Below are 14,214 nucleotides of genomic sequence, written 5' to 3' on the forward strand. Positions count from 1 at the left end.
CATCCAAGCCATGGTGTTTCACGCAATCCTGTCTGACTACTGTCATTAACACGTTAATGATGAGAATATGTCCACGTTGGCAAAGCCTCCCACTTCAGTTCTACTGCTCTGACTCACCCCTAAAGCTAGATCTTCTGGGAGTCAGTTCCTGTCTATCCTTCAGCTATTCCTTTTAGAGGAACAAAGTTTTCTAGACTCAAGATATGGAGTTTGTCCTTAGAGTGTAGTCCCCGAGGGCTTGAATCTCTGGATGAACTCCACTCTGCCTGGACAGTATCCATAATGAGATTCCAATGGCCAGTGAAGGGTACAGCGAGGTGCTTCCTCTGCCACAAATGGCCCTCAATATACAGGGGTAAGAAAGAACCTTCCCTGGACAACATTCCTGCTACAGCCCATTTTGTATTACCTTGCACTAGTTTGTTACAAGAATCGTTCACAACACCTAAAGCCCTGCAAGATCAGGAGCTATCGTTTTTTGCAACTAGCTTACTGAGGGTGCTCTGGGCCCAGATGCTCAGGGTTTCAGTCGACTTCTACCATTTAACTCTATAGTCTTAGATTATCACACCGTATCTCCACATACATTTTGGAAAAGCAGTGCATGAATGAGTTGTCATAAGAGTAAGAGTTTAAATGTGCTTGGAATGTAACAGATGTTCAGTAAATATGGTCAGTAGAGCAGAACACTAGAACCTATTGGAGAATAAAAAGCTATAAAATGACCTAAGAGGGTCCTGGTCTCATCCTCTTGGTCACTCCCTTGACTTCATCTCTTTCTCCGGAATTTCAGTTAACACAGTTTGAAGAACACTGATCTAGTCCAAAAGAGTCACTTTGGCCAAAGTGTAGAAGGGCAGACTAGGTACAAGGAAGCAAAGAAACCTGGGATGAGACCCAAGATCTGGCGTTCTTCCCACCAGATTCCTCCAGTCCCCACCACTGTGCATGCAAAATGCTGTGAATTTTCTAACAAATGGTGAGTGATGTCCTAATTTTCATCTACCTTGTACATCAGGCTGCAATGACCACATCCATGGACCAGGGGTTGACACATGGTAAAGGGCCAGATAGTGAATATTTTGGGCTCCTTGAGTCATCTGTTGAAACCACTCACCTCTGTTATAGCATGAAAGCAGCCATAGACCACATGGAAATAAACAAGCATTGCTACATTCCAATACAACTTTATTTACAAATACAGGCGGCTGTTTGGTTCTTGCCTGTGGATCATAGTTTGTAAGAATATTTCTTGTTTTCGTGTATTGTTGGAAAGGGCAGTTCTAAAGCAACATGGTACGGAAATCAGGGCTCAAGCATCTCTTTATAGCACCATATCTGACCTTCACCGCTTCCTACCTTCTTTCCAGAACCACTTGAGTTTACATGTCACATTGGAGTGAGTGACATGGGTCAATATTTTCCAGCATGGGCTAGGAGTAGTGTTGGTTGTCATGTCAGTGAAGGGAGAGGTCTTGATTATGAGGAACTCAGCCCCACACATTGGAAGCCACACCACAGAAGTACATTCAGGTTCTTAGAGACCTGCTAACCCAATCATCTCCATGTACCAGAGGTAAATTGAGGCCTAGCCTAGGGAAGCCACTTGGCCAGCATTATACCAATTCTTCCCACAGCTAGGACCAGAACCTGATATATATTTCAATCCAAAGTTCTTTCTGTCACATACTAAGTGAGCATCAGGCTTTATTACTATGAACCATTGTCTCGTCAAGAGAGAAGAGAAAAACAATCTTCTCCAATTTCCTAGCCAAAGGCCCTGCCTCGAAGCTCCTCTGTCTTCCTTTTTTTTTTTTTTTCAACCACAAATGTTTGCAGAACACCTTTCTTGTGTTGCTCAGCCCCTACTTGGTGCCAAGCAGATAGTAGGTGCTCAATAAATGTGTGTTGGGAACAGAACAAAAGGTTGCATGTTTTTCACCCCCAGGGCAGGCAATCTACTGGGAGAAAGAATGTCTAAACACCCCTGTAATGCGCTGCAGATGCAAGGATGTGATGACATCTCCTTCCCTTTCGTCCCCCTAGAAAACTGCCTTTCAGTGAGAAATCTTCCCACCGAGGTTTTCATCCCCTCTGTAGCTGCCCCTTCCTTTTTCAGATAGAGCACCTCTGTCTTTTGTACTTGCAAATGAATTGTGATTAGTTTTCACCTCCAGCCCAGGGGATTAGCTGGGGGACCTTTGATCTTCAGGTATCGATTTGCATCTTAAAGGAAGTATGATCTCATCTGGGCCAGCTCAAAATTCCATCCCTGCCCCCAACCCCTGTCTGTTTAGCAGCCCCAGGCTGGCCAGGGCCTCCCAAGTGGGGCTGAAACAAGGTCGGCCAGACTCTGGAGAAGGCAGAAGAAAACACGTTTCCCATCTGATTCGGTAAAGGTGGGAAAAGGATATTTGCTTTCTAAACACAGACTGGTCTGCTCTATCTCCTCCTTCAGATCAGAGAGACTTCCCCAGGGTTCTAAGTCTGCATCCAGGACCCTGGCAACTTCTGGATCCTGGCTAGAGGATGTGCAGCAAAATGATCTGAGTACAAACTTGAGAATTGAACAAAATCAGGTTCAAGTCTGGGTTCTGCCTTCAATCCTTCTGACCTGGCCAAGTTTTATCATCTCCCTGACGTTTGATTCTTGTCATCTTCAAAAACAAAAAGCCCTACATATCTATAGTAATAGCCATTCTGAACAGGTGGTGTGAAGAAAATCAATGGCATTTGTAAAGTAGAGCCTGATTGAAATCAGTTACCTGTCATTATCTATGAGAGCCTAAGTTCTTGATGGTAGGAATATTTGCACTTTATTTTGCCTTTTTTTCCCACTCCCACTGATGTATTCCCTGGTGCCTCACACATAGGAGGCACTCAATAAACGTGTAAAACCAAGGAGCAAGTCATCATTTAGTCAAAGTCATTGTTACCCTTGTAAATGACCAATCAGCCAGGCCCAGAGACATGGCAGACTTACCAATGCAATTGAAGGAGATTTCTTGCTGGCAGAACAGGGAGCAGCCGTCACCATTGATCTTATTCATATCGTCACATTCTTCACCTTGGTCTCTGCACAGCGGACATAGGAGAGAAATTTTCCAGATCAGTTTCTGAACCAAGGCTGGGCTGCAAAAGTCCCCTCGCCCCATGGCCCATGAAGCTTCTGGGGACCTCTCCCATGTCCTTTTTCTTACTTGAGTCCATTTCTTTATCTTCAAATGATGTCGATAAAAGGTATAGAGGTAGAAAATACAATTACATTTGCCTGATTTTGTGTTTGAGATGATGAAGCAGAATTTCTGCTTCAAAGTTATCCTTTGAAATCTTGTCAGTTAAATTCTAAAGTCAGCTGAGAGTCAGAAATGGATGAAGAAGTGAATGAATACGTGCATAGATCTCTTGTTCCCACTGTGTCTAGGAACATCTTACTGCTCTTTTAGCGTTTCTGATTTCTCAAGAGTGGATGTGAGGGGAGTGGAGGTCCCTGTAATGTCAAAGCTTCTCCTCCACTCCTTCTGGGTGTTTCATTCACACATTCATGGTAGTCACCCTTTCTCTGGAAAGTTTTATTTTCTTCACTGGGTGTCTCATTGCATGGTGTCAAGAACTCAGAGGCCTGTGGGACTGTGCTGTGAAGGAGTAAAAATGCCCCCTCTTTTTATTCTCTTGGAATTATTTCCATCACCTTAGGATGATTTTGCAGAGGTTGGGACAGTGAGAAAATGAGCAGCATTCATTTTTCTGAATTGGGCTAAGGTGGGGAGAAGGAGGAACCAAAACAGAGAGGCTGGGTGAATTTTTGTTTTCTGCAAAGTTCCCATCCTTTTAGAAACAGAAAACTTGGGCTGAATCCCTGTGTTCCACACTAACTCTCCATTCTTATGTAAGTGGTTTGGCCTCTCTATCTGATCTTTCTGTGATGACTTAACTTTAAATCCATTAAATGTTAATATGATTAAAATCCTATTCCTCAATCATGGTAGACACATAGCAAGTATGCTATAGCTGCATCTGGCTGGTGGCCAGTGTTGGATAGCACCGAATACTTCCATCATTGCAGAAAAATCCATTGAACAGTGATTCTCAGATGCTACCTCTCAGTTTTCTCCTGTGTTCCATGGAGATGATCTGCATACTCTGTAGAGTTGGGATCCAAAATGGAAGGAAAGTGCTGGCACAGTGTGTGGCATATAGTGGATGCTCAGGAAATCACAGTTGCCATTCCAATTTTGCCTTGGGAGGTCTCTGCAGAGGGTGGGCAATTGGCTCTCCCTCCCCAGAGACCAGCTGGGACCTGTCACAGGATGGAAGAGGCCTCAGACTTTTCCTTTTACCCGGGCAATTAACACTAGGCTATGTTTGTTGTTTTTAGGAGGTGTCAGGGTAGCAAGACAGTGCCTTGCAATCAATCCTTAAGATGGCCTAGGACATTGCATTGATCTCCAAAGAGCCACCCAGGTTCTCTCCTGTCTGCAAACCCATGAGCAAAGAAGTTCATATTCCTAGACAGTCCCAGCAATCTGTGTGTGAATCTTACAGTCTGGAAATTGCTGGTGACCTGCTACTCAGCTATTTCTTGGGTTATCTGAGGAGATACACAATTTTATTTTTAAACCTGGGTTATGCTATAAAGAATATTTCCAATCTGCCTTCCATTACCACCCAATTGGCATGTTCTATTATTTTAAACAAAACATTAGGGTCACCAGGAATATCTTCTAGGCATGATAGATCTCTCATTAGATAGAGGAGTTCTGAGAAACCTTCTTTGACCTCTCAGGCTGGAGTGGGTGGCTGCCATTCTCTGTGTTCATAGACATCTTGTTACATCTATCACGGCAATTGTCAAACTGATACCTTTGCTTATTAATTGAGAGGCCTCTATAATAGAGTGTGAGATGCCAAAGGGAGTGATAGAGTCTCTGTCATCCTAGTACCCTGGTACCTGCTACAGTGCCTGAGATCTAGCAGACAATACATAGCCACTCCTTTACTATCTAGTTTTGTAGGGTTTTCATGTTACACAGTAATGGGATGATGAATTCAGACAACAACCTTTGTCCTCAGTTCATTTATTGGTTCAATCCATTATTGGGTGGATATGCTTGAGAAAACTGCCTTATTCTCTTTGTGCACTAGTTGTCTTTTCTATAAAATATGCTAATAGGACCTACCTCATATGGTTATTGGGAAGATGCAAGTAGATGATAATGCAACACAATACCTTGTGCATAGTAGAGGCCCAATAAATGTTTATAAGTGTTGTGATTATAGTATCTGTCCAGTGCTTTTGTCTTTTGCTACATAAGGAACCAGAAGAATCTGTTGCTGTGAACATTTACAATAAAGTGTTTGTCCATTGGAGATGTCATCCAGTGCTGAGTTTACATAAATTTCTTTGCAAATTCCCTTACCCATAACTAGGATGATAGCCCTCCTTTTCCCCAATGTTTCTTCCTTCCTTCATACCTCCTTCCTCTCTGCCTTCCTTCTTTTCCTTAAGTGAACATCTCTAAGCTGCATCCAATTTTGTATACTGTGTCAAGAAGTATTTGGTATTTGTGGTAAGTTAAGTATTTGATGTGTATAAAAGATACCAATTCTAGGTAAAATTACTTAAAATTCCTATTAATTTATGAATATTATGTAAAATTAATGATGGTGATAACAATTTCAGATCAGCAACAAGAATGACATTGTTTGCAGTGTTTTATCAATGTATCTATATCTGTTTCCAAAATGGATAGACTGGGTTGTAGCTTAGGATTCCAACTCTGGTGAGTTCCTTTTTAAAACTTATTTTAGCTAAATTAGCATCCCCCCAAAACAATTGTGGGTATTGAACCCAGGATCTTGCACAGGCTAGGCAAGTGCTCTACCACTGAGCTACATCCCCAGTCCTTGGATATAGATCTGAAATACTCATAATATGTCATGGGGTTTCATCATGGGGTGAGAAAATTTATAATCTATGCTCAAACTCTTGGCAGTTAGGTGATTGTATCACAACTCAATACTTAAAAATGCTTACATTATCTCCTCACTATTGACAATTCTGTTTTGGAATTATACCTATAAGGACATCCAAGACATAAATATATATTCCTGAAAGATACTGCTTTAGCAAGCCACTTGAAATCATACAAATAATTGTTACTGGCCTTATTAGTGCCAATGTATTTTTCTAATGAGAAAAAACATTGATTTTTTAATTTAAAAAATTATAGAAATAAAATCTTCACAGATACCAGAGAAAAATTCAGATAATTCCCCTCTGAAAAAATATAAATTTGGTGTAAATCCATGTTTACTAAATAATTATCTGAGTCTTAAAAACTGAGGAAAGCACAACTTTTACGAAGATCATTTTATCAGAGTAACTAAAATACATCTTGGGTGTTTACAATTTGTATTTGGTCCAGCAAGTGGGCTTTAACATGTTTTGTTCAGACAACATGTGAACTTCATTTGCTTTAAAACATGAGACAGAAATATATTTAAGGTATTAAAATGTAATTCCTTGGGGCTGGGGATGTGGCTCAAGCACGCTGGCCTGTCCCTCTCCTTGCAGCATCCATGCTACTGACTAACAGGGTCATCCGGAACTTCTCTTTCACGTATGTACTGTACCTATGAGCTGACACATGTTCTGCACATCAGTAGTTTCTTCCAACTGTGAAGCAAATGCTCTCTCTCACTGCCCCTCCCTCTACAGCGATAGCAATTGCAATTCCATGTTACACGGATATGATGTGACACCCAACAGTGCCATTTAATGAAGGAATTTTGCCAGTAGCTTGTTTTGCCATCTCTGCACATAATGTTTGTCATTAAATCTGTCAATAGTTTTAAAAGTCTCAGTGATTTTGTGAATTGCAAATAAATAGGTTAGCAATAAGGACCATAATTTCAGCAACAAGAAACTTAATTTTGAATTATTATTGGTCTCTAGCCCACCTCTAGGGATAAAACTCTCAATTTTGTTCCAGAAAAGATTTTTGTGCTTTTTCTGGAGGGAAAAGTATCAGAAGCTTTATTTATTGATTTTTTTAAATAATGCAAATTTCTTGATTGCTTCTTGCCCTGATTTGGTAGCTGTGTCACATCTTGCCCTGAGAGCAACAGGATGAATGAACTGATAATCTCATGCAATTTATTTCTTAGATACATGCCTGTGTATTTTCTAATCATACTTTCAGTTTGGGGTGAAATCTTTACTCGCTGATTAATTTCCTTTGGTGTACTCATATCAAATATTCACTTTAGAACCTCTTTTGCGATTTATGTTTCAACATTACACTTTGCTATTTTTATAAGCCTTTGGACCATCTTCTAAATTTTTGATGTGCAATTTTAACAAATGTAAATGGTAGCCAGCCAGCACAGAATGTAAACGTGTTTTAATGTAGAATAACTGCATCCCATTAATTGTGTGTGGACAATGACAAAAAAAGATGAGTAGAATCCTTGTATTACATATAAAACAATGGAGAATTTGAGCAAAATGGCAGTCAATGTATCCTGGTAGTTCTGTGTAGATCATGTATTCTATTGCATCCTTGAGAAATGCATGTGTTAAAAAAAAAAGTCACTGATTTTCTTCCAAGATCAGCAAATTGCTTGAAGATCAATTGATAGACTGCTGGGGATCACTGGTAACTCAGGACTCAGTATCTTATTAGCTCCTCTATTCAGCACCCTGACCATCCCTTGGCCTAATTAGCATGCCCCCTCTGTCCTTACTTACTTCTGGATAATGCCATCACCACAGTATCCACTCCCATGGATGTATATGGCAGCAGGTGATGGCTCACTTTCTTCAGTTCCTGAAATGGTGATAACCCGGTACTGGTACATATTGCCAAGTTCTAGATCCCTAGAAAATGCAAAGAAGATGATTACAAATATAAAAATGGGGGCAGACAGGCAGAGAATGAAAAGTGAATTCTTGTGTATATTTTATCAGTCATTTTCATTTTAAAAATCAAATGCACATTTAGTTTTCAATATTTTTTTTTATTATCTACTCAGGTGAAGATCCTCTGCTAAGCATCATGAACTGCACCAAAAATGTACACCAATTAAAAACTAGCATCAATTGACTGATGGCCATGTACAGAGTAGGTGCTTTTTCTCTTTAATTTAAATTTGACAACAACCCTGGTAGAAAAGTATCAGATAACATGCGGTCCAATAATGAAAGCATCTGGGAGAAAGCCATAAGGAAAAAATAAATACAATAAGCAAAATTATAGATGTGATAAAATATCCTAACAGAATCTCTGGGCACTATCTGATCATTTTCCCCCATTTTAAGACCCACACAGAAACCTCATTATGTCTGTACAAACCCCTTCTTCATGCTGCATTTACAGTGACTCCATCCTCCCCACCACCTGAGCCTCCCTAGTCTCTCTTGACTGAAATAATAATGGTAGCATCCATTAATTGAATTTTGGCCCTAGGCTAAGCATTTTTCTATTTATTTTCTCATTTGAGAATCAAAATAGCCCTACATGAATACTAGCATTTTCATATTGACTTCACAGATGATGAACCTGAGACATAGAGAGGCTAAGCAACTTATAACCACAATGCTATTGAGTAAGTACCTATACTCTGTCTCCCTAGCTGGAGCCTGACTTAGTAATCTCATCCCTTGCAAAGCATTGTCTTGTCCTGGTATTGAAATTCCAGGTGCTGGTTTCTGCCAGATTTCCAATAGGCCAAGACTACATATCTCCTCTGACCTCGAGACCTCGGGGGTGCCTGTCTTTAACTTCTCCACAAAGGAAACACCAAACAAACCCAGCTATTACCAATTATCCTCCAAGACAAATACATGTTTATGTCAATTCCACACACAACTAAATCTCCACTCTTGTTTACCTTTTGGTCATTTTCAAAGGGGGATGTTATTCTAGTTTTCCATCTCTCTCTCTCTCTGAACCCATTATTCATCTTAATAACAAAAAAGTACCATGGGAAAAAGAACACTAAATGATTATGAAGAGAATTCCTATCAGATTCCACACTTGAGGAGGTGGATTTTATAAACAAAAGGACAATGTCAAAAAAACCTTCAAGTTCTCCTGCTCATCTGTTATTTCAGCTGCTGTTAGGGCTGGGACTGTTTGGATAAGGTCAATAAGATAACAGGTGCAAGGGGCCACAGACACAAGTCTCCTGATTCTCACTGCAATAGTGAGTAAGTTGGAGTTTAGGAGCAATGAAGGATTCTGTTGAGAAGCAGAATGACAGATGAATTACGCTCCCCCCCAAACAAGTTAATATTAGCTGCTACTAATTTCAGTGGTAGACCAGAAGTTCCTAGAGATTCTGTCAATTCTTTGTCAATTATACCTAAGTGGGCAATGGCATAAAAATCTTCAGATATGTGTGTGTGTGTGTGTGTGTGTGTGTATATATATATATATATATATATATATATATATATATATATATAAATAAAATAAATAATTGTATTGTAAACCCTTGGAGTGTTAATTTGTTGACAGAATTATAGATTTTACATTTTTAAAGATTATTGTCTATTTTATTCACCTCTAGGCTAATGAATATATGCCTTTTTTCTGGTGATTCTCTAAAACTGAAGTAGGATGGGGGAGAAAGTGATAATCCTGGAGATACCCAAAGGCACAAAATAAATATGCCATGCATTCTATGACACTTTCATTTTGCTCCAAAATACGGGGTCATGTTTGATGCTAAAAGAATACGGCTATATTATGGAATAGAATGAGAAATTTGCTTCAGGCTACATCTCGGGCCATTTGGGGGCACACAGTCTCTGCTGAGCAGATGGGGCGCTCCTGTAGAAAGCCTGCCAGTGTGAAAAATATTTTTCTATATCGTTTTCCACTGGTGATATGTGTCACAAATGATTTGTGGCTAATAATATTTAAGGTAGTGGGCTAATCTTTGTGAATGTTTTCCTTCTCCTCCCTACGCTAGTCCTCCTTCCTTAATAAATACCAACATAGAGACAAGCAAACACATGTTTGAGTCCTGCTTCATCTTTTTCACCAGGAAGTCCCTGGCAGGTGTTTTACCTCTCTGAGCCTATTTCAAATCAATCATAAACCTGACCTCACATCATTTTCCTACAGGTTGGAGGTGAGAACAGATATAAAACACGTATGTTTCCAGCCTGTGATAAACAGTGAGTGTTAACCTATTGTTATCAATGTTGAATTATCAACATTCTCATTCATTGGAGTTATGCTATGTTCTCTTTAATAGAAGAGATGGAATGACAGGTAACTGCTTGTAACTTTGCTTAGGTAAACTCATGAATACAGGACCACCAGCTCACATGTGCATGGCCACAGCTTGATGAACAATCTCTTTTCCACCACATCATCTTTTTCTGGGCGACCCATTCTAACTTTTTAAGATTCTGGATCTCAGCGTTATCTTTACCCTGGGGTCAACTGTATCCTTATCAGCAGCACATAGGACCCATCAGATTGGTAGAGGGACTTTAATGACCCTCCTTCCTCCAAATGGGTTTGCAAGGCTCATGTATCATTATCTCACTGAAGACTGACAGCAGCTGCTGGGCAGGCAAGGACTGTTATCCTAAGTTTTCTGGTAGGAAAACAGAAGTCCAAGTCACTTTTTCAGTAAACAGTAGAGGAAAGAGGACAGGTGCAACTCCTATTAAAATGACTATGTTTTGCTACCCCAAAATTCCTGTGTTGAAAGTACATCTTTCTCCCACATAAAGTCAAAATTAATGCTAAACATGGGCTCCTTTGTTAAGAACCCGATGGAATAGAATTTTTGATGGAATAGAATTTTTTCAGAGGGACAAACTAGCAGCCTCTGAGGACTTTGCCAGAGGTTAGAACCTGTTTTATGGTTGGTCTAAAAGTAGGACATTTATGTCAAGTTGTTCCTTTCAGCGGTTTCTGAAACCATCTGGAAAGCCTTACACTGCCATTGAACTCCTTCCCTGCCTGCACCTTCCGTCTCCAGGTGGACCAGCATCTGCCCGAGAAGGCTTTCTCATCTGCTTTTCTACATTCCTGCTGCCATAAGCAGCTCAACTTTGATGGCTGAAACAGCCTCTGGCTTGCTTCCTACTTATCCTGTCTTCCTTCCCCAGTCTTACCAACACTGTCAGGATATTCTTAGATCCAAAGGCACTCTCCAGCTCAAAACCTTTTCCTTTAGTGCAGCGATGGGAACTTGCCACTAAGTGGAAACCTCCCATTTACTATTTCTTTGCAACTAAAACTTCAGCACTTCACCTGAGATGTGATTAGTTTGGCTACTTCTGATATCTGTCATAGCACTTGGAATGCGATTTTTAAGTTTCTGTCTCTTTCTTTTAAAATCTTAATAGTTAATTATTAATGCTTGATCACCAATTTTCGAACTGCTTCTCAGATTAATTTCATGTTTCTAACTAACAAATTTAAATGCAATGGGTTGTTTGGCTGGTGTTAATAGGTTGTTTTGTTTTTCACACACACACACACACACACACACACAAAAAAAAAAAAAACTTTTTGCAGCATTTAGCCATCATTCTTTCACAAATATCTCAAACAAAACATCTGCCTTAGGTTTGCATTTCTGATCATTAGGAAAAAAATACTGGTATTCCTCATTGATATGATTTCCTTAATATTCCTCCTCAGAAATGTCATACTGATGGCAAGTCTATATCAAATTTGGTGCACAATCTTATGCTAAAAATTAGTTGCAGGTTATGAAATCATTATCTTAAGAATATTAAAAGCACATAAAGTAGCTACACACCTGTGACTTAAGCTTAAATATTTATTTAAGTGAATATTTAAACTTTTGGCATATACCTAATATTATAATATTGTCAATTAAAACCTATGTGAAATCTAAGTAAGCGAGAGAGCTTCATACACTATGGGAGCATGCATTTGTTTCTTTCAGGAACCTATGTGAGTTCCTTGATTACTCTTTATTGATCCCCTATTGTCTCCATATAACAGTATTCATTTATCATAAGCCATTTCCCAAAGCAGTCTCTCCGTCTAAATTGTGTTACCTCTTTAACACTCCATCTTCTGGAATAGTAATTGCAAATATAGTTTTGATTTGTCATATGTCTTATACTATGCCTTATACTTACTATGTATAATTTCAATCAAAATGACAATCCCTTGAATAATTATTATTGTTTCTCCTTTGTTAGGTGAGGAAACTAACACATAGGGAGATTATGCTATGTGTCCTTGCAAGCTATACACCTTGCTTTAATCATGGGCAGAGACTTGATCCAAGGCAAACTCCTTCCCGAGACAGTGCTTTTCAGATGCCCCAGCTGTTAATGAACTGGGAAATACAGAAGACTAGAAATCAAAAGCCCTAGTTTTGAAATGAGAAGAGTTTACATACAAAAAGCACTTGGAAAGATCTCAAAGTCAGGAAACACAAGTTTTCTGTTAACTACTACCACTGACCCAATGACCATACACAAGCCATTCCCTGTCTCCATCCACTGATTTCTTCATTTATGAAATGGGAATTTGAGAATGGTGTGAAGCTTAGCTTTGCAATCCATAGTTCTAATTGAATGAGGAATGTAGTCTTGTATCTTTCTGTCATGAACTTTTCTGCAGGCCAGGAGCTGCCTAGCTGTTAAAATTCTGCACTAAGAATGGGCGTAGGTCAGAACCTACCACCCAGATTGTCTGAGCTAGGAGACATAGTGGAGAGACCACCTAGGATGCCTCTGGCTCAGGAAGAGCCCGAGTATTCCAGTCCACCCTTGGGCTAAGAATCAGAGGGTAATGCCTGGGCACTCAGCATGTCAGCTTGTAGCCAAGAGTGTGAAAGGGAGGAAACAATCACTTTTCGAGGCTGAGATGATGTGCCAGAGACTTCATACAAACTATCATAAAGGTTTTAATTAGAAAACATTTCAATAAGATAGGAAAGTATAGACAACACTATAACAAAAGGTCCATAGATATATTCCTCATCTCTGTCAAATTACAACACTGGACCATATTTTCTTTATACCATTTATTTTTGGTGGGAAAGAAAGAAAATACTGACAAAAATTGAACATGTTTGTGTCTTTCTCATGTCCCATTTCCTCATAGGCACATTTTAAAAATTTTTGTACACACAAATTGATTTGCGGATTTTAAATTTCATAGACATTTTAATACTGTGCTTATTATTATGCAGCTGGCTTTTACCATCTCAGTATTGTTTTGAGATTACACATATTGATACATGGAGACCTAGCTCATTTATTTTCACTGACCTAAGTGTGTTACTAGAGGAACATATCATACTTTAATTGGCCATTATTTTATTGAGAGGCACCTCAGTTGGTTCTTTTATTATGACTATTATTGTTTGTTTCATCTTTTTTGTTATTTCCAACAATCTTGCTTTAAACATTTGTGTTCCTATTCTTTGGTACAGAGAACAAGAGTTTTCTGAAGGAAATGGAGCAAAATGGTATTGTTAAGCTGACAGTAATTGCATTTTCAACTTTACTACATATTGCCAAATTGTTCTCCCAAATGGTTGTGCCAATTAGCATGTCTACCAGCAGACTTCCCATTGCCTCAGGTCTTTGCCAGTACTGGATTCTGCCAAAGATTTTATTTTTTTTTTTGCCAATCTGATAATTATTAAATGGTATTTAATTATCATATTATTTAATTATTGTATTATTATCCTTTCCTTCGTTACTAACAAACCTAATGATCTTTTCACTTATTTGTTGACTACTTACATTTCTAACCACATGGATTTACTGTTCATTATTTCACCTAATTTAAATTGAGCTATTTTTGTCTTTCTGTATTAATATATCATTATTTACATGTACTGGATCCTAATTATTTATAATTAATGGCTTTGTAAATACCATTTCTGAGTCTGTTACTCCTATTTTTTCACTTTGTTTATAATGCTTTGTTAAACAGAAATTTTTAGTTGTTTCTTTCATGATTTGTCTGTGTCTTGTGCTGTGGGATAAATATTTCTTTACTCATAATGCAAATCTGTTCTATATCCTTTTAGTAATAAAGAAATTTATTACTTAAATTTCCCTAAAGAAATTTAAGATTTTTTTACAAGTATTGGTTTAATCAATCACAATATTATTTTAAAAGTGATTTGAAGTAAGGATTATCCCCTGTGCTCAAATATGGATGAAGTACTATTTACCCAGAATTA

At 38.8% G+C, this 14,214-nt stretch overlaps 1 protein-coding gene across 1 annotated transcript in view; it reads right to left on the reverse strand.

Moving 5' to 3' along the window:
* The window catches only part of PAPPA (pappalysin 1), a 241,998-nt gene that overhangs the window by 127,801 nt on the left and 99,983 nt on the right, over window positions 1-14,214 (reverse strand). Inside the window, exons 8-9 of the mRNA XM_081282172.1 lie at window positions 7,754-7,882; window positions 2,984-3,075 (exon numbers count right to left, since the gene is read on the reverse strand). Of these exons, the coding sequence (XP_081138298.1) occupies window positions 2,984-3,075; window positions 7,754-7,882 (221 nt within the window). The remainder of the gene's footprint in view (window positions 1-2,983; window positions 3,076-7,753; window positions 7,883-14,214) is intronic.

This window comes from Spermophilus citellus, assembly GCF_964194105.1.
Source record: "Spermophilus citellus genome assembly, chromosome: 2".
NCBI classification, from domain to species: Eukaryota; Metazoa; Chordata; class Mammalia; order Rodentia; family Sciuridae; genus Spermophilus; species Spermophilus citellus.